We start from the raw sequence: 20,428 nt of genomic DNA, 5'->3' as shown, positions 1-20,428 counted from the left end.
TACAAATAAAACACATTTTAATATGAATCTCAGCAAATAAACACCCTTAATATGTTTATGCCTTTATTAAGATCTTCATATTTTTGTTTACTTTGACCGTCTCATTTAGGGAAACTCCTGAGAGGAATAACTTATATATCTGAACTTAAATAATAAGCAGGTATAGAAAGCTGCACTTGCAGCGCTTCTCAACACCTTTATTCAGATGCAATGACATCTAAGACTTCTTGGGAAATTTTTGCACTCAAGTCTGCATCCACGCATCCTCCATTCTTGAGTTTTGTAATTGAACTTTGACAGTTATGATGACGTTACACAAGAACACAAGGATGCAAGAATGCTGAAGAACACATATTGAGAAACAGCCAATCTCTCCAGGACACCGGCCCTCCAGGACCGAGTTTGTACAGCCCTGGTTTATTGAAAAGGGTGTATTCTTAGCACTGGGCGTGTAAAGCATTTTAGTAAATGTGTTAAATATGCTATAGAAATTTGTTGTTGTGTTGCAAAAGCAGACAAGTTTCACAACTTCACAACAGATGTTTTCAATCCATGTCAAACCATGTGAACCTGTTAGAACTACAGTTAGGCTGGTGAACAAAAAAATGCTCAAGATTTCAATAAGTACTCAATATTTGAAGGCTTATGAATGTTCCGTAATACAGCTTGGTGTGCTGCATCTGAATATTAAATTCTCCCTTACAATTTACAGTAGTATATAAACAGTATGTGTACTGAGTTGTATGTCCAAATTTACAGTATTCTAAAAAGTTGAAGTAGAAGTACTAGGATGGCCTACTATTTCTGCCCGAATTATTTAGTGTACATCAGACGAACATTTTACTGTGCTCTTTGCTCTTGGTGCTGTTGGCTTCCACACTGCAAAGTTTCTAAACGGACCAAAAGAGCTAAAACAAGTCAGTCCTCACATTGTTTCACGGTTTATTTTGCAGAGTCCCGCTCAGCTGTCAGGGGGGTTGGTGGTTTGACAAAGTGCGCACGATGTGTCTAAAGAGCGAGGAGGGATGCGGTGGGGAGGGGTGAGAATGGTGCGCGACGTATTTGAGAACCGGGAGGGAGACGCGTGATTTCCGGGAGATTATCACTCGTTTGCTGGCATTCTGGAGTCTGCTGCATTCGTGGGAGACTCCTGAAACTTCCGGGAGACTTCCGATGTCTGTTAAATAAGCTCCCTCCCTACTCATAATTCTCTCTTCATATAGCCATATAAAACACTGTGATATAACCGGGCTCAGATCGTATCGCTTTCTCACTACAATCGATCCGCTCCAGAGTTTATTTTAATCGAGCCAAGACCACCTCATTCAAGCGATCTCAGAGCAATTGTTTTGGCGTGGATCCAAGCGCGATTGGTGGTTTCACATATGCCTAACTGGGTAAACCAGACAGGTTCTGAAACAAGAGTCTAGGTGTGAAAGCAGCTTGACTTCAACTGTACGTTTATTAAAGTATGGTGGCTCAGTGGTTAACATTGTTGCCTTACAGCAAGAGTATGCTGATTCGAGATTTGTGTGGAGTTTGCATTTTCTCCTGTTTGTGTGGGTTTCCTCCACAGTCTAAAGACATACGGTAAGTATAGAAGTCCTTTTGCAAATGTTGTATTTTTGATTAAATCTGTATTCCAAGGTTATTATAGTTAACGAAAACAAAAGAAAAAACAAAAACTAAACATTTAAATAATTGTCGTTAACTAAAATAAAAATAAAAACGAGTTTTTAAAAAAACTTGAACTAACTGAAACTGTATTGTGTACATACAAAACTAACTGAAACTAACTAACATTATAGCAAAACCTCCCTCGTTTTCATATTTGTAAATGTATGTAATACATAATCTTACTGTAAGCCATTTAGAAGTAATTATAATTCGTTGTATTATCGTTGTATCCGTGACGTCACCCATAGGTTTCTGAAGAACCCAAAAGAAGCTACCAGCAGTCGTGGCCAACCGTCGATATCCCCCCCAACAGGGGGATACCAAACAAGGGCAAAGAGTCGGAGCCTGAGCAGAGCTACAGACAGCTGCTAGCATTTTCTATGGAAGAAACCCTAATACTTCATTACCTGCGACTAGTTTGTGTTCTGACCACATGTGCTTGGCTGTATACTATATAAATAAAGTGCTTAGACTTTTAAAAACGCTGTTGTAATACATAATGAGCCACTAAACATTAGCCGCATTTCCATTATCGGGCCAGTGCGAGCCAGGGCTTTAATCGGGCCGGGGCGGGCCAATAGCCCGGGAGGTTGAGAAATGAGGCGGAAATCATGTCGCGTTTCCACTGTCAGGCTAAATGCTCACAGCGGGTCACGCAAACACCGCCCACAGAACGTCCCCCAATTAAACGTCACACAACCCGCCCACTCCAGCGGGAATGAGGCAGATAAAGCACACCAGAATCATCACGAAACGAAACCATTAAAATGAAGACAACCGAAACAAACAAATGACACGTTACTGTACAGCAGTACATGGAATGTCTATACGCACAGACCTGTGTATTTCCATTCATTACATTTGTTTACTCGCCGACCGACTGTTGGCATTGTGCATTGCTCTCGCCACTAACGGACCCATCACAGAGAGCGCATCCGTCCATAGTATAAAGCCACAGAAATTCTCCTTTATAACTCGATATAGCACGTCTTATTAAGTGTTTCCGGCACAAGAAGAGCGAGTAGCCTAATAAAATATAGCCATATTTGTTGCGCAAGCAGCTATTTACTGAAGCTCTTCAATTAAAGTTTAATTTATACATTTAACCACATCATATAAAAACAAACAGTTGTTTGAGAATATAGAACACATTTTGTGTGTGGGCTTTCCCCCAACGCGTTTAAAGCAGCGAGTGCTGCGCAGGACTGAGTGACAGAATAAAAGGTATAGGCTAGATTCTGCATTCACTCACCCAAATATTGCTCTGTTTGCGCGATTTGATTAATATCATCGTATCCAAATACTTTATAAATAATATGTCAAACCTTCTCCGGTGTTTATTGTTTTTAGAAAATATCTAAAATCTTTTTTTTCAGATAGGTCTTTGTAAAATGAAAGTTAGGCTATATGTGGCTTTAAAACAGTTTGATTTATGCATTATATAGGCTACCTACATTGTTATAGCTAGATTTAGTTTATTTTATATTGGTTTATATATTTAATGTGATTTTATATATATCCGATATTTGTAATTCTTTAAATTATATTTCAATATAGCTTAGGCTTTTTTATCAAGAAATGACACTATATTGTTTAAAGTCTACGAAAGTGGGCACGTAATTTGATAAGTTTTATGTCTTTCTGTTGTATTTATATTGTGTATTATCTCAATATCTGCCCACTTGCGGCATAACAGAGCTGTGAAGGGAGCGCTCTTGCCCGGTCTCACACACAAATACAGGCATTTAAACGCGGACAAACACACCTTTTAAACTTGACAAAAACTCTCGAAAACCTTATTGTCTGCTGTGTTTTTAATATGGTGTGATGATTATTATGCGCTATTGAAACATAAAGGAGGACGCAGCAAAGAACGTCACTATAAATTAAAACTACTTTATTATTTTATGCAGCAGCCTTACATTTAAAAGGGAAACATAAGGGTAATCATACGCAAAAAGACCACAGACTATAAGGCTAGATGTTTTCTTTGCCTTATTTATTTATTTGTTTGGCGCATGTACTCATGTGCGATCAGAAAACTGCCCGCCTCTCCTTTCACTCCGCCCCGAAGCCCCAGCTGGCCCTCTATGGCCCAAGGTATTTGGCGGGCCGAAAAAGGCCGGCCGCTGGCCCCAAGAAAGCCCCGCTTTGGCCCGATTAAGCCCCGGAAGTGACAGTGGAAACGCCACTGGCCTTGGCTTGCACTGGCTCGCTCGCTTTAGGCGCGATAGTGGAAACGCGGCTATAGTTCTTATGATGTTTTTCTACAGGAGGAAACCCCGAATTACTTCCAAACACTTCAAATATTATCTGTGTTAGTAAATGCAAGGCTATTGATAAAATCCAGGCATAACACTGTATGACAACATTTCAGATGACTGTTCCAGAGCCTACAGCTAATAAATCTGTTTGATTCTGGAGTGCATTACAAGTCTTAAGAAAATTATAAATGATCTTAAATAAAACAAATACTTTTATAGAGATGGTATTTAAGTATCTAATTTCCCTCACCTGGAAAATGGAGGACATAGGAATGGTTCGTGAGCACAATTAAGTGCACACAGCATGCCATATCATCTGATAAATGTAAAAAAATATTCTAAAAGGCAACTGACTGTGTAAAGCCACGCCCTTGATTATGCAAACTGGATATAACCTAATATAAAGGAAACAGATGAGTTATAAAAAAAATCACACCCTTCACAGTTGTCATGAAGGGTAATATTAGCTTTATTAGCCAAAATCGTTCTTTGTACCAGGCTGTAAACACCTTTATTTCTGCTGTAAAGTTGGCCATTTTAAACAGCCCATATTATACATGAAATAGGGTCATATCTTGGTTGCAAGGGTCTCCAACAACAGTGTAATATGCATGCAAGGTCAAAAAACACTTTTATGGTCTTATAATCTGCATTCATTTTTACCTAATTATTTCAGTGACTCCCATATGAATCGTCCAGTGATTCATTTGTTCCCAAACCCCTCCTTAGCGCGAAGCTAATCTGCGCTGATTGGACCGATGACAGTCTGTTGCGATTGGTCGACTGCCTTCAGTCAGAGAGTGAAATGCACACAAACACACATATTGCCCTCGTCCTTGCGCGCGCACACACACACACACAAACACACACACACACCTCCGGACGACAACGCTCCCGCTTCCGCCCGCACCTGCCAGTTTTTAGCCTGAACCCGACCGCTCCCGCTTATATTAAGAATTTGTTGTCCCGGTGCCCGACCCGCCCCGTTTTCTGCCCGCCGCGCCCGATCCCGCTAAAGAGCGGGGGGAGAACATAACCGAAAATCACCCAGCTAAACAGTCCAGACAGCCAAGCTTGCTGTATAAGCACACACACAAGTACCAAGCACACACACAGGCAAAGCTCTCTCTCTCTCTCTCTCTCTCTCTCATTCGCATAGCAATATCCGTGATATTGCTAGACAGCCCGCTCCCATCCCAAATTAAACCCGTTACCGACCGCTCCCGCGATTTATTCGGAAATTTATTCCCGCGCCGCAGAAATCTGGTCGTGTCCCGCGGCGGAAATGCAGACCTCTACCACGGAGCTCCGTAAACAAAGCAGCACGCGTCGCGTTTTTAACGTGGCTTTGCACGCGATAAGAGAATATAGCCAGTTATCCTGATACAGTACACGCGGTTACAAGTAACAAATCACAACTACATACATTTGCAAGCTAGAGTAAACGAGGCAACAACTTTAATCACACGTACTTACACTTGAGAAATGGCGGAAGAAACCCATCCTGACGTCCATCAGTAAGTTACTCTTTACTGATCCTTCCTTTAACAAACGCCAATGAAGTATTCTTTGTAGCATGTAGTTTGCAGAAGTTTCCAACTGCTTGGTTATTATGCTGAGGTTTCATCTTTGGGTAGAGAGTCGATAATATCCATCTGCAGTGTGACCGACAATCAATCGACCGGCATGTTTGTGTGCATGTGTTTGTGGGTGTGTGTGTATGTGTCTGCGTTTCTGCGTCAGAGGGCGGGGCCTCAGGTTTGAAATCTCCCGGGTTTGCGCGTGCACGTGAATAACTTGGTTTCGTTCGTATGTCATGGCGAAACACCTAATGACTCGGTATCAAGGCGACTCGTTTGAAGCACTATGAGTCGACTCTTTTATAGATGAATCAACCGTTTTAAACACTGTACACTAACAGATTTAAGCCTTAGATGGATACTTCACTTTACTTAGAGCTGTGTTACACACTACATGGAGAGGAATTTTCAAAAACCCATAATATGGGCTCTTTAACAGTGGGCTCAAAAGAAAATTTGTTTCTTATAGAGCCAGGACTAGCGGAATTTCGAGGAATTGCAATTTCAGTTACTTCCGTATTTGCTTCACGAGGGAGAGATGGAGGTTGACGCACAACCCATGTAAAAGCAACCTGACACCTCCCACTAGTAGGCGAAATGCGCCGATCCTTGCGTCTTCACGTAAAATCACATACGATTTTCAGAGGCAAAATCATAGCTCCTTTTTACATTGCTTGAAGATTTATGTCAGCCGCAAAAAACACACATTTCGTCTCTTAATATTTATCAAGATATAGAATGTTGAGATCTGGAGGCTGTTTTGAAAGTTTTTTGATACAATAAGCAGCTTCAAAAAGGTAGGACTTGAGTATTATTATTTTTAATGGTTAATTTTGAAAATGAAGAGATTGTGAGTTGCATGTTGTTGTCATCCAAGTAATTCTATATGAAATAACACACAGCGTTGACTAAATGTTTATTATAAGTAAACATAAATGTAACATTGCATTAGACCTTAGATATATATATATATATATATATATATATATATATATATATATATATATATATATATATATATATATATATATATATTTTGGTTGTACGATACATTGCACCAAAATTTATTGCGGTAAACAATATTACTTTAAGACATTCATTTCATGCCACTCATTACATAATGCCAGAATGACAATATAATATCATCGCAATACAAGAACTAACTTACAAACAACACAATTTATTCTTGAGAATATTTTCTTAAAAATCTTAAATAAATATTAATAAATGTTAACAAAAAGGTAAAAAGTAACAGAGGCTGCAAAATCTGCTACCAGATTTATTTTCAGTTGTCAGGCACACACATTAAAAATATACCAAGTAATCCAGAGTAAAGAGTAGACTATGTTTTTTAAACCATTCGGACACTGACACATCCAGTAGAGATAGAGATGTTGCACAATCAGCTAACATTTTAAAGATATTCCTTTTTATGTATTTGTTTTTTATGTACAGGGGATACAATAATCGCCTAAACCAATCTAAACATTTATTTATTTATTTATTTATTTTTACTTATAGAGTTTAGTTCTTGTAACAGTCACTCAAGCCTGGTGATGCAGATAGGCCTACACTGTAAAAACACACAACTCAATTGACTAACCAGTAATATGTGAAGAACAAACAATGCTTCCCTCTAGTGGATAGTTTAGGAAATTGTACCAATTTTAGATTCGCATCAACCAAATTGATTGAGGTCATGTCCACATTTTGTGCGATATGTCGATATATTGATTTTTGTGACAGACCTACTGTACATTGCATTTAAAAATTACACAAATTTTAAGTTTACCGTGTGTAGTTTATTATTATTAACCTAAAATTATGTTTACTATTTTTGCTTATATTAATGTGTTGTATGAAAAACTGAATAAAGTTTAGGTTGAATAATAAAATTATGTTAGTACAAATACATTAAAGTATAAGTCTAGTCTTTAAATACCACATGGATTTCTATTTGTATACATTTCAGGATTGTTTCAATATTTTATTAATAAAACATTATAATACAATCTATGCATCTAGTCTCAATTAGAAACTATTTTTCTTGTTTTAATCTGTTAATGTAAGTTTGATGTGAAAAGTAACCGATCTAAACATTTATTTATTTATTTATTTATTTATTTTTTACTTATAGAGTTTAGTTATTGTTACAGTCAATTATGCCTGGCGATGCAGATAGGCCTAAACTGACAACACACAACTCATTTGACTAACCAGTGATATGTGAAGAACAAACAATACTTCCCTCTGGTGGATAGTTTAGGGAATTGTACCAATTTTAGATTCTTTATACAGTACGAGTAATACCTTGAGACTTGAAGATTAACAAATGAACTGAATTAAGATGACTTTAGAAATGTACGTACAGTAGATGATATACTGTCATGGTTGTCAAAGAGGACAGTTCTTCTACTTCTTCATGGACATATCTCCATGCAATTTAGTACACTTCAAAATAGGCCAATGCAAAATGCCATCTCTCTCTTGCACAATTCTGATTAACCTTGTGTTCCAACATCATATTTTGCTAGCACTGATGACGTTGTGCATTACTCTTACATGCAATAATGCAATATAGGCAAACCCGAAGTTGAAGTATGTAAATCCATTTGAAGTATGTGACCAATAGGTCTGTCACAATAATCAATATATCAACTTATTGCTCATCACACGGACATGACCTTAATCATTTTTGGTGATGCAATGTATATCGCCCATACATAAAAAACAGTACTAGCAACATTTTAGCTGATTGTGCAACATCTCTATCGGAGGTGTCAGTATGTTAAAAAAACACTATAGTATTTACTATAAATTACTATAGTATATTTTCATGATGGTGCCTGACAACTAAAAATAGATCTGGTAGCAGATATTGCAGCCTCTGTTACTTTTTACGTTGCATTTTTGTTATTATTTTTGCATTTGTATTATTATTTATTTATTTAGGATATGCGTTTTCCCATTCTGATGCCAACACTTAATTATTATATTGTTAAAATGACTATAATTGAATTAAATATTCTTAGGAATTAAATATTATGTGTTGTTGTTATGTATGTTATATATATATATATATATATATATATATATATATATATATATATATATATATATATATATATATATATATATATTCTCATTCTGGCATTGTGGAATGAGTGGAATAAAATGGTCTCAAAATGACTATAATATCTTTTCTTGCAATATATTTTGGTGCACTATATCGTACAACAAACAATAGATAACATGACAGGCCTAGTGACCAAGCTACTGGTGTTGTCTTACCTTTAAATTTTTGCATGATTGTTTGTTACTGTCTGATTAAGAGCCTTACAACTATCATCTTGTTCATGATGTAACCTACAAGTATTTTTAGGAGGATACATCAACTCATTAATAACTGGGCACTTGTGCACACCTATGAAACTGAGTAGATCGATATTTATTTATTTGATTACTTTAACCTTCCTCTCTTGTTCGTGTCAAAACTGACCCATTTACAACTTAAAACACTAATACATATTGGGTTTAACATCTGTTTGCCTCAAGGCCTTATGATATCCTCCCCACTATGCACTTGAACATTTAAAAGTAATGATCACCTCTTTTATTGAATTGTGAGTTCACCAGATCTCACTCACTCACATATTTCAGACTAAACAATGTCTTTTACAGGTACACATCTCTTTTCCGCGCTTTTGTGCGAATCCTCCAGCCTGATCTCACAAGGAAATAACTATTTTTACGTTTTGTCAGTTAAGTGGCTAATTTGTACGATTTTCATCTTTACCGTTATCATCTCACTCAAAAATGACCAAAGTATAACCAGTGCTAGTTCTTTGCCCATGCTCACCATCTATACCCTCAATCACTATTCCCTACATCACTATACTAATATAGTCCAATTAAAGGACTGAATAAAAAAATTTGAGCACTCAATGCACAGGAAAGTATACCCTTTTGTTTGTGCTTTGCTGGTTGGTCAATCATTCAAATGGATTAAAATGTCAGGTTCTTTGGTCAGACCCTGTGATAGTTATTTTAGCGAGCTGTCTATTAGTAACAAAACAAAGTATTTTGATTTCTTTCATATATTGTTCATTTTGTAATACATTTTCAATGCCTATTTTTTTTTTAGCTGCAATTATTTTATGTCGGATTCTATAAATTAATTTTAAACACTACTTTAAGGCATTGTTCACTGCTAAAGAATGTTGAATAAAAATTTGGGGATGAAAAAATTGTTTTTGTGTTAATTTAAGAGCAGTTAAAACAGACCAGTCAATTTTGACCGGGAACACTGAAGTAAGGGGCGGGATGTGAACAAGACATGAGGGTTAAACAAAGGTCTAGTAAACATTTTTGCTATACTTTGGTTAATGATATGGATTTACCATAGATGTTTTACCAAATACCATTCTGTAGAGTGTAGACTCAATCTTGCTAATCTGAATTTAGAATGATTTAAAATGCTATATCATGATTGTTATCACTGTAGTTATCATACTTGTTGTGAGCATGCCTATGTTTTGTTTCTTTCAGTCCATTTAAGTGTTAGCTGCATGAAATTAAAGGTGTTATCACAATCTCAGTACAGTATTTTGCTTTCTGGAAATGATAGGTAACAAAGTTTCCTGAACGTTAAAAAATGCAGCTATAACATGTTTACTCTGGTAAAAAGTAGCAACACTGTAGTTAAGCTGGCTTTTTGTGTTGTTTGAGCAGGCTTAAAAACTGGAACATTTCTAGGGATATCTCTAGTAGTTCATCTCTATGGTGAAATGTGCATATCTAAGAGTTTCACAATTTTCATAATTTTTTTCAGTAGTCTGATAAATGTTTAAGCAGTAGTTTTGAAGACCCCCCCCTGTCCCCCCTTATGTAGACTATGCTCAGATAATGCTAATTTAAGCAGTTGTCGATATTACGATCAAGTACTGTGAACTGGTGTGAACTGACTTTAAACATGCACCCCAATCTAAATTGTTATCATAAATGGTTGTGACAAAGAGGACAGTTCAACTGATTGATGCTTGCCATATGATACTTTTATTGAAGAATTCATAGAAGAATTCAAGAAAAACATTTCATTTGTTTTTATTTTCGCTAGACATTTCCAATTATGCTGCGGATCCATGGAACATATGCAGAAATCTTGGTATACACATTAGGAAGCAAACGTGAATTACAGAGATAACGGTCTCTAAAAATTGTGATTCCAACAGCAGTGTTTCCACAAACCAAAGGACCTCCTCCGTCACCCTGTTAAGCAACACAGATCATCATGTCACTAGTGAAACATGTTCATACATTATGATACATTTTCATAAACTTTTTTTGTATACGTACATTGCAGGATCCACCATGACCAAAAGCACAGATCATCATCGAGGGCACATAATGATATCCCCATCTGAGTTTACACTCTGCATCATTCACTATAGCTGTCTTTGCCTCCAATAGAAGGTCACTCACTGGGCCATCAGTCCACAGTCTTCCCCAACCAGCAACACTACAGAGAGTATCTGCTTTAAAACGTTCTCCATTCTTTGGTAATGATATTGGTCTTATCTTGTTGTTCAGTGGGACTTTTCTCTTTAGCTGTAATTTAAAAACACATTTATTAGCAATAAAAAAGATTAGATTAAACTGATTATACTGCTGTTTTAGCCCCAAAGGCCAGGGTGAATAAAAAAAAACTCAGAAGTTAAAACACAAATTTAAAAATTTGTATCACAGTTTCCTCATCAGATATTATTTTGAACAAAGGTTATACAGGTTTGTACCTTTAAAAGCATGATGTCATTCTCAAAAGTTTTAGAATTAAACTCTGGATGCGTAATGTGGCACATCACTTTAAAGTGCTTGGAATGTTGACATTTTCTCAAATCATGGGCACCGACCACAACCGTCAAAGCCTTTCGATTGCTGTTGAAAAAGTGTATTGGAAATGTGTAATATGTCATTCAAGAGTCTTTCGTCAAAAATGTACAAGAAACAAAACTCTTACTGGTGCCAGCACTGTGCAGCCGTCAAGACAAACCGGTCCGAAATGAGGAATCCGGCACAGATATTTTGACCGAACAGTTGAACAGAAACCATGTAAGGTCTGGAGTGAGGTTTTGCCTCCTGGCCATCTACTATACTCACATGAGCTGAAAGAAATGGTGTTGTTGGTCAAAGTACTCAACACTTGTCAATTTTAAAATGCTCTTATTTTTAAATCTGTAAATCGTGTTGTATAGTCAGTCTCACCAGTGAAGGTCAGGTGTGGCACCAGAGAAACCAGCAGGAGCAGAGAAATGATGATAATGGTCATGATGACGACTATCAGTGAACTTACAATGACAAAACACTGTTTAAATATACATTAAAGCTGGGAGGGGACAATAAAATCTGACCGGAGTGACTCCTGTTTGACTTTTTTCACAGCTTGTTGTGTCAGTAACACTGATAGTATTAAGATATTGTTTGTGTTATTCCTTTCACCATCTATTAAACAGGTTATGTACAAAACATACTGTAAGATATGTTTATTTTTTCTTTCCACACAGTCAGCGGATGGACTGGAAAAGTTGTTGGGTCTTCATAAAATGGAGTGGCCAAAATAGTGTCTGAAAAATAAATGGGATTTACACCACAACCTTTTTTTTTTTTTGTTAACTTACAAAATACAATTTACTATTTTTATTTTCTTATAATTATAGATATTAAGTGAAAGAATGGGCTTTGTGACCAAACTCGGGTTCCCCTTCATGAGAACTCTGAAGAGTAAGAAAATGGGTCAATGAATGCTAAATTAATTGGCAGAGCTCGGCTCTGCAGGTGCCAGTGATTAATCATTAATAGAGTATGTCAGCTGGAGCTTGTGAAGCGAGCATTCAGAGCCTCACACTAGAGACTGAATTCCTGCCAGTGCGTTCAACGACGCGTACAGCGGCAGTCGAACTGGGCTCCTTTCTCATCCCCTGGACGTCTCCCTGGTAGCTAAAAGACCAATTTTCACTAAAATAGCAGATCCTAAGAGAGCAACAAGGTTAAGAAATGTGTCTTTTTCAAGATGCTGTTCCGACTGTGTGTATCTGGATGCAGTGGTTGTTATCTCAGGATGATGAGCACGGGTACTGCATCACAGGTCTGGGGGTACAGCATGTTGATGCGGTTCCTGTGGAAAGCTCATGCTTTTACTCTGAGAGCATGGCTATTGTGCAGCTGAGATTGCGGCTTTCAAGCCATCTCCGTTGCTCCCCGTGAAAGATGTTAGCATGTGGGCAGATCTTAGGAACAAAGTGGAGGTTTATTCATCGCCTCCAGGCCCGCAGACCCTCCGCTGTTCCACAGCATGCCCTATCCAAGCTTCGATTGGTTGTGTCGGTTCATCTCCCGGGATACCACACCTTCACTTGATGACACCAGAGATCAGATGCCCATCGCGACATCAGAGAGCAAGCTGTCAGACCTTCACCTCCCTTGATGGTGAGGTGGCCAGTGGGTACGAATCTTTCCTCTGGTGGTTGGTGCCGCCACCTGGAGGGGTAAGCTGAGATCTCCCTTCAAGGCCAGAGCCCACACCGCTGCAGAACATGCCGCTTCTGTTCTACAAAACAACACCACAGGGCTGTGCTGCACAAGGGCAGTTTGTTTTTTTTTACCAGGCTTAATCGTAAGCTCTGTACGGTGGTTGATGATGCTCTCATGACCTTCAAGTCGGCTGCCTATGTCCTGGGGAAGACAATGGCCAGACAGTTTTTCGGAAATGTCACCCTTGGCTTACCCTGATAGATATGTGCCACGCTGACAAAGTGCACTATCTTGGCACGCCCATATACTAGACAGACCTACTCTGAAACAATGTTAGTAATGATCACCTCTTTTATTGAATTGTGAGTTCACCAGAACTCACTCACTCGCATATTTCAGACTAAACAATGTCTTTTACAGGTACACATCTCTTTTCCGCGCTTTTGTGCGAATCCTCCAGCCTGATCTCACAAGGAAATAACTATTTTTACGTTTTGTCAGTTAAGTAGCTAATTTGCACGATTTTCATCTTTACCGTTATCATCTCACTCAAAAATGACCAAAGTATAACCAGTGCTAGTTCTTTGCCCATGCTCACCATCTATACCCTCAGTCACTATTCCCTATACTAATATAGTCCAATTGAAGGACTAAATAAAAAAATTTGAGCACTCAATGCACAGGAAAGTATACCCTTTTGTCTGTGCTTTGCTGGTTGGTCAATCATTCAGGGCTGCGTTTCCCAAAAGCATTGTAAGCCTAAGAAGTTCGTAGAAATGATCGTACGACTGATCTTAATATTACGGTCTGTTTCCCAAAAGCATCGTAACTTAAGTAGCACTTGAAAATCTTAGTGGATCTACGAGTGCTCTGGAGTAATCGTAAAGCCTTAAGTGCATCGTAAGGAGACAGGGTTATGAGGGCACCTGCTGGACAACCGGCAAATTGCACCTACAATTTACTTCTCTTCAAAGTCATTATTCATTTTATTTGTACGTATATCTCTATTCATTTATATTTTCTACACATTACACAATTCAATATACAAATAATAATGAAAAAAAAAATAGCATAATAAATGTTAGAATGAAAAAAAAAATTACACTGTTGTATATGGACATTTCGAGGGTAGTAGGCTATATTTTTGTCCTATTAGCAAATGCACATCAGGTGGGGATAATTAGGCTAAACTTTTCAAAAATAAATGTAAGAGCTTATTTATTTATTTATTTATTTACTTATTTATTTATTTTGATGTGAGATAAGCAATTTTTGATAAAGAAATTGATAAATAATTCTACTTAATTAAGGTTTCATATAAATATCGAAAATGATGCTGATGTCGTTTCCGGCAAGGACTGTTAGAATTAGTTTTATGCGAGATTGGAGCAAGACAGTGTTTTTACAGTACGACATTTCCAGTTAATTTATGTTTTTAAACTGGCTCAAAAATATATTTTTTTTATGTTATTCGAGTTGAATATACATTCACACAAGTAGAAGAAGAATTATATGGATTGCTATAACATGTGCAACAATAACGAGCCATTCTATAGCGTGACATTTCAGCACTTAACAAACGGATAGCGACTCCTAAGTTGCACTTAAAGCTGGGCTACGTGCAATTGTGTTAAGTGCATTTTTGGGAAACGCACGTGAAACAATAACGAACGTTCGCAAAATGACTCGTAGAAAACGCTCTTAAGTGCTAAGATCAATCGTTATCGGGAAACGCAGCCCAGATGGATTAAAATGTCAGGTTCTTTGGTCAGACCCTGTGATAGTTATTTTAGCGAGCTGTCTATTATTAACAAAACAAAGTATTTTGATTTCTTTCATATAATGTTCATTTTGTATTACATTTTCAACGGCTGTTTTTTTTTGCTGCAGTTATTTTATGTCGGATTCTATAAATTAATTTTAAACACTACTTTAAGGCATTGTTCACAGCTAAAGAATGTTGAATAAAAATTTAGGGATGAAAAAATTGTTTTTGTGTTAATTTAAGAGCAGTTAAAACAGACCAGTCAATTTTGACAGGGAACACTGAAGTAAGGGGCGGGGTGTGAACAAGATATGAGGGTTAAACAAAAGTATAACTAAAATTGTGTTTCTGTGTTAACATTTTTGCTATCCTTTGGTAAATGATATGGATTTAACATAGTTGTTTTACCAAATACCATACCGTAGAGCGTAGACTCACTCTTACTAATCTGCATTTAGAATGATGATATTTTGATGGTTATCGCTGTAGTTATTGTACTTGTTGTGAGCATGCCTATGTCTTGTTTCTTTCAGTCCATTTAAATGTTAGCTGTATGAAATTGAAGGTGTTATGAAGATCTCAGTACAGTATTTTGCTTTCTGGAAATGATAGGTAACAAAGTTTCCTGAATGTTAAAAAATGCAGCTATAACATGTTAAGTAGCAACACTGTAGTTAAGCTGGGCTTTTTGTGTTGTTTTGAGCAGGCTTAAAAACTGGAACATTTTTAGGAAAATCTCCAGTTATGGTGAAATGTGCATATCTAAGAGTTTCACAATTTCATTATTTTTTTCAGTAGTCTGATAAATGTTTAAGCAGTAGTTTTGAAGATCCCCCTTTTATGTAGACTATGTTCAGATAATGCTAATTTTAAGAAGTTGTCGATATTATGATCAAGTACTGTAAACTGGTGTGGACTGACTTTAAACATGCACCCCAATCTAAATTGTTATAATAAATGGTTGTGACAAAGAGGACAGTTCAACTGATGGATGCTTGCCATACATTTATTAAAGAATTTACAGAAGAATTCAAGAAAAACATTTCATCCGTTTTTATTTTCATGGAGTCGCTAGACATTTCCAATTATGCTGCGGATCCATGGAAGATATACTGAAATCTTAGTATACACATTAGGAAGCAAACGTGAATTACAGAGATAATGGTCTCTGAAAATTGTGACCCCAACAGCAGTGTTATTACAAACCAAAGGACCTCCTCCATCACCCTGTTAAGCAACACAGATAAACATGTCACTAGTAAAACATGTTCATACATTTTGATACATTTTTATTAACTTTTTTATACGTACATTGCAGGATCCACCATGACCAAAAGCACAGATCATCATTGAGGGCACATAATGAGATCCCCATCTGAGTTTACACTCTGCATCATTCACTATAGCTGTCTTTGCCTCCAATAGAAGGTCACTCACTGGGCCTTTAGTCCACAGTCTTCCCCAACCAGCAACACTACAGAGAGTATCTGCTTTAAAACTTTCTCCATTCTTTGGTAATGATATTGGTCTTATCTTGTTGTTCAGTGGGACTTTTTCCTTTAGCTGTAATTTAAAAACACATTTATTAGCAATGAACAAATTGAGATTAAACTGATTTTAGTGCTGTTTTAGCCCCGAAGGACAGGGTGAATTAAAAGAATTTCAGATGTTAAAACATGAATTTTGAAATTTGTGCCACCGTTTCCTCATCAGTTCATTATTTTGAACAAAGGTTATACAGGAGGGTACCTTTAAAAGCATGATGTCATTCTCAAACGTTTTAGAATTGAAGTTTGGATGCGTAATGTGGTTCTTCACTATAAAGTTCTTGGAATGTTGACGTTTTCTCAAATCATGGGCACCGACCACAACAGTCAAATCCTGATTCCTGATGAAAGAGTGCATTGGAAATATGTATTAAGTCATTCAAAAGTCTTTGGTTAAAATGCTTTGTCAATAAACATTGCTGTTCACAAGAAACAAAACTCTTACTGGTGCCAGCACTGTGCAGCCGTCAAGACAAACCGGTCGGAAATGAGGAATCCGGCACAAATATTTTGATCGAACTGTTGAACAGAAACCATGTAAGGTCTGGAGTGAGGTTTTGCCTCCTGGCCATCTACTATGCCCACATGAGCTGAAAGAAATTGTGTCAAATTACTCAGCACATGTCAATTTTATAATGCTCTTATTTATAAATCTGTAAATCGTGTTGTATAGTCAGTCTCACCAGTGAAGGTCAGGTTTGGCACCAGAGAAACCAGCAGGAGCAGAGAGATGATGATGATGGTCATGATGAAGACTATCAGTGAGCTTACAATGACAAAACGCTTTATAAATATACACTAAAGATGGGAGGAGACACTAGCGAGTCTTTTTGTGACTTTTTTTTTTACAGCTTGTTTTGTCAGTAACATGTAGTATAAAGACATTGTTTGTGTTATTCCTTGTCCATCTAATTAATAGGTTATCTACAAAACATACTGTAAGGTATGCTTTTTTTCTCTTTCCAGTCAACAGATAGGCTGGAAATGTTCAAGTGGTTGGGCCTTCATAAAATGGAGTGGGCAAAATAGTGTATGAAAAATAAATGTGATTCACACCACAACCTTTTTTTTTGTCAAGTTACAAAATACAATGTACTATTTTTATTTATTTATTATAACTATAAATATTAAGAGTAAGAATGGGCTTTCTGACCAAACTCGGGTTCCCCTTCATGGGAACTCTGAAGAGTAAGATAACGGGTCAATGAATGATATAATAATAATAATTATTATTATTATTAATAATTCATCATATTTTTACTTAAATTCTTTTTTCCAATATTATTCTTTACTTTGTGTTTTTATTATGCGTATATTATCATTATTATAGTAATGTTTTTTTTCTTAATATTCTCATTATTTTGTCTGCTGCACTTTATTTTCCCACTTACTTTTTTCCTTTCCTTTTCTTCTTCTACTCTTTATTCCCCTCCCTTTTCTTTTTCTTCTCTTTCCTCTTCTATTTCCTTTTCTACTACTTATTATTATTATTATTATTATTATTATTATTATTATTATTATTTGTCTTCTTCCTGATTTCCCAACCTCCCCTCACCTCCTCACTATTATCACTATTAATATTATTACTTCTACTTCTGTTACCATTATTATTATTGTAACTATTCTGACTTGTCTTTCTGTTATCTCCTCATTATCATTATTACAAGTATGTCTACCATTGTCATTATTCACATTGCTGTAGTAGTAGTAGTAGTAGTAGTAGTCGTCGTCATAGTAGTAGTAGCAGTTGTAGTTGGGGTTGATGTAGTAATTTCTGTAGTAGTAGATGCCGTGGATATAGTGGTATAAGAAGTAATGGATGTGTTGTAGTAGTAGTAGTCCTTGTTACTGTCGTCCTTTCTTTCTTTTTACTGTCATTATTACTATCATTATATCACTTGCATTTTTGCGACTCCTTACCACTGACTGGTTTCTTTCTTTCTCTCTGTATTTTTTTTTCTTCTTAATTTTTAAATCTGTTACTTGCTTCATTTATTGACTGTTATTGTCCCTTTTGTATGTACTCTGACCTTAGGGCTGCTCGATTTTGGGAAAAATCATAATTACGATTGTTTTGGTCATAATTGTAATCAAATAAAGGGTAATCAAAAAAAAGGTAATCAAGGGATTTTAACAGTATTTCCTATAAAAATTTTCTTGCGGAGAAAGTCTTATTTGTTTTATTTTAGCTAGAATAAAAGCAGTTTTAAATATTTTTAAACCTATTTTAAAGTCAATATTATTAGCCCCCTTAAGCAATAGCTATTTTGATTGCAGAAGAAACTACTGTTATACAATGACTTGCCTAATTACCCTAATTAAGCCTTTCAGTTGCACTAATCTGAATGCTTGTATTTTGAAAAAATATCTAGTCAAATATTATGTACTGTCATCGTTGCATGGTTTTTAGAAATTAGTTATTATTATGTTCAGAAATGGGTTGAAAAAAAATCTTTTCTCCATTGAACAGAAAATGTGGGGAAAAAGGCTGCTAATAATTTTGGAGGGCTAATAATTCTGACCTTAAGTGCATATTCAGTTATTTTCCGCCCCGTACAGGAAAGAGAAATAAATACAATAAAATAAAAATATGAAACAAACTGTGCTTGAAGCATCTTAATTGTTAAAAAAAAAAAACACTTACGCTACAAAAGTCCTTCAGTCAAGAGCAGTGAGGGATTTTCTCCTTTTGTTTTTTTATTAATAGTGATGAAAACAGGCCACAGCAGGAATATTACGCACTGTCACTTTAATGGTTTCTCTTTCACATGTCTTTTGATTCTTAACTCGTTTGTTTCCTACACAAATGAGGGTTAATATCAGTAATTACTAAACACTGCATTTTGACACCTATTTGACTATTAAAGCGCTCACATTAAGATGACTTTAGATGTGTGTGTGCTTTGCTCGTCTCAGTGTGTGAATGTGACCGTATGCTGTCCGCATGCTTTCCGCATGCTTTGTGCACACAAGCATGCGGTCTCGTTGGCGATTTTAAAAATATTAATCATTTGAATGTACATTAATGACCGATGTGCATCTCATGCTGCAAACATTACATTACAGTACAAGCTTTTAGTAATTTTCGTGTGAAGCTGAGCTTTGCAGAGCAACAAATGTGTACAACTGGAAAGGGGTCGTTATATGATGCAATAATTGTTTATCTCGATTAATGGTTTTTCATAAACGTAAGAAGCCTAAATCGAAACCGGATTTTTGATGAATTGCACAGCCCTATCTGACCTCTTTACTTAGTTACCTTTAAATGCACATGCGCGCGTGCACACACACACATGCACACAAACACATGCACACAAACACACCCACCTGCCAGTATCTGACTGTAATGTTGTTGTCTTTGTTATTTTTGTTGTTGTTTCATTTTCGTTGTATGATGTCAAATTGTGTATCTTTTGTATACTCTAATAAAAAAAAGAGAAAAAAAGTATATACGTTGATCAAACTGTGAAAAAAGCAAGCCATTGATCCATATTTTAAATTTCTGTACAGAGAGGTCATGTTTTGATCCTCGATTAGTCTCACGCAGTCAAATGATGCGATTTCGCAGGTCAGAGTTCACCAACTTAGACTTTGCAACCCAGCGAACTGCGAAATGTTTTGCATGGGGCTGCGTTTCTGGTCTGATGCATTCGCGTGCATATGAATGAAAGTCTATAGGGAGAAAAGTCCAGTGTGACCGCAGCTCTTCAGAGTGACTGGTCATCTATCAAACTTCCATAGTGTTTATCTCTAGACACATGTCTCCGTTCCTTTTTCGGGAAACAAGGGTTACGGTCACTCATAATTAGCTACAGTATATGTCCACCCACAGATGCACATTAAAATTCTTCAAAAAACTCAAATATTGTTTTAAACATTTGCAAATTATACAGTTTCCAATTATACACAGTTTATATTGCATTAAGCACATTTTCATGATGACAGTAATTTAAAGGCTCAACTAGGTTGACTAGGCAGAATTAGGTAATTTATTGGGCAAGTTATTGTATAATGATGGTTTGTTCTGTAGGCTATCAAATATATATATATGTATATATATATATATAT

At 36.5% G+C, this 20,428-nt stretch overlaps 2 protein-coding genes across 2 annotated transcripts; both read right to left on the bottom strand.

The window, feature by feature from the left end:
- Positions 1 to 10,553: 10,553 nt before the first annotated feature.
- On the bottom strand, positions 10,554 to 14,099 carry LOC110439063 (cathepsin G-like). Its single transcript, XM_087304258.1, has 5 exons — positions 11,783 to 14,099; positions 11,538 to 11,682; positions 11,314 to 11,455; positions 10,877 to 11,128; positions 10,554 to 10,789 (listed from the first exon to the last, which is right to left on the bottom strand). The coding sequence occupies exons 1-5, from the start codon at positions 11,844 to 11,846 to the stop codon at positions 10,634 to 10,636; spliced, it is 759 nt and encodes a 252-aa protein (XP_087160384.1). The 5' UTR covers positions 11,847 to 14,099; the 3' UTR covers positions 10,554 to 10,633.
- A 1,702-nt stretch (positions 14,100 to 15,801) lies between these two features.
- LOC110439065 (duodenase-1-like) lies at positions 15,802 to 17,131 on the bottom strand. The gene is made up of 5 exons (XM_087304259.1): positions 17,044 to 17,131; positions 16,806 to 16,950; positions 16,563 to 16,701; positions 16,125 to 16,376; positions 15,802 to 16,040 (listed from the first exon to the last, which is right to left on the bottom strand). The coding sequence occupies exons 1-5, from the start codon at positions 17,105 to 17,107 to the stop codon at positions 15,885 to 15,887; spliced, it is 756 nt and encodes a 251-aa protein (XP_087160385.1). The 5' UTR covers positions 17,108 to 17,131; the 3' UTR covers positions 15,802 to 15,884.
- Positions 17,132 to 20,428: the final 3,297 nt, after the last annotated feature.

Source organism: Danio rerio, chromosome 22, assembly GCF_052040795.2.
Source record: "Danio rerio strain M-AB ecotype USA chromosome 22, GRCz13ab, whole genome shotgun sequence".
NCBI classification, from domain to species: Eukaryota; Metazoa; Chordata; class Actinopteri; order Cypriniformes; family Danionidae; genus Danio; species Danio rerio.
Note: the sequence above shows the minus strand (reverse complement) of the source record. Positions and strands in the feature narration are given on the sequence as shown.

Coding starts and splice junctions, on each gene's coding strand:
- LOC110439063 (XM_087304258.1), bottom strand. CDS start 11,846: ATGACCATTATCATCATTTCTCTGCTCCTGCTGGTTTCTCTGGTGCCA. Junction 11,683..11,782: donor GCCACACCTGACCTTCACTG/GTGAGACTGACT, acceptor CATTTCTTTCAG/CTCATGTGAGTATAGTAGAT. Junction 10,790..10,876: donor GTCATGGTGGATCCTGCAAT/GTACGTATACAA, acceptor GTTGCTTAACAG/GGTGACGGAGGAGGTCCTTT.
- LOC110439065 (XM_087304259.1), bottom strand. CDS start 17,107: ATGACCATCATCATCATCTCTCTGCTCCTGCTGGTTTCTCTGGTGCCA. Junction 16,702..16,805: donor GCTGCACAGTGCTGGCACCA/GTAAGAGTTTTG, acceptor CTCTTTCATCAG/GAATCAGGATTTGACTGTTG. Junction 16,377..16,562: donor ATGACATCATGCTTTTAAAG/GTACCCTCCTGT, acceptor TTTAAATTACAG/CTAAAGGAAAAAGTCCCACT.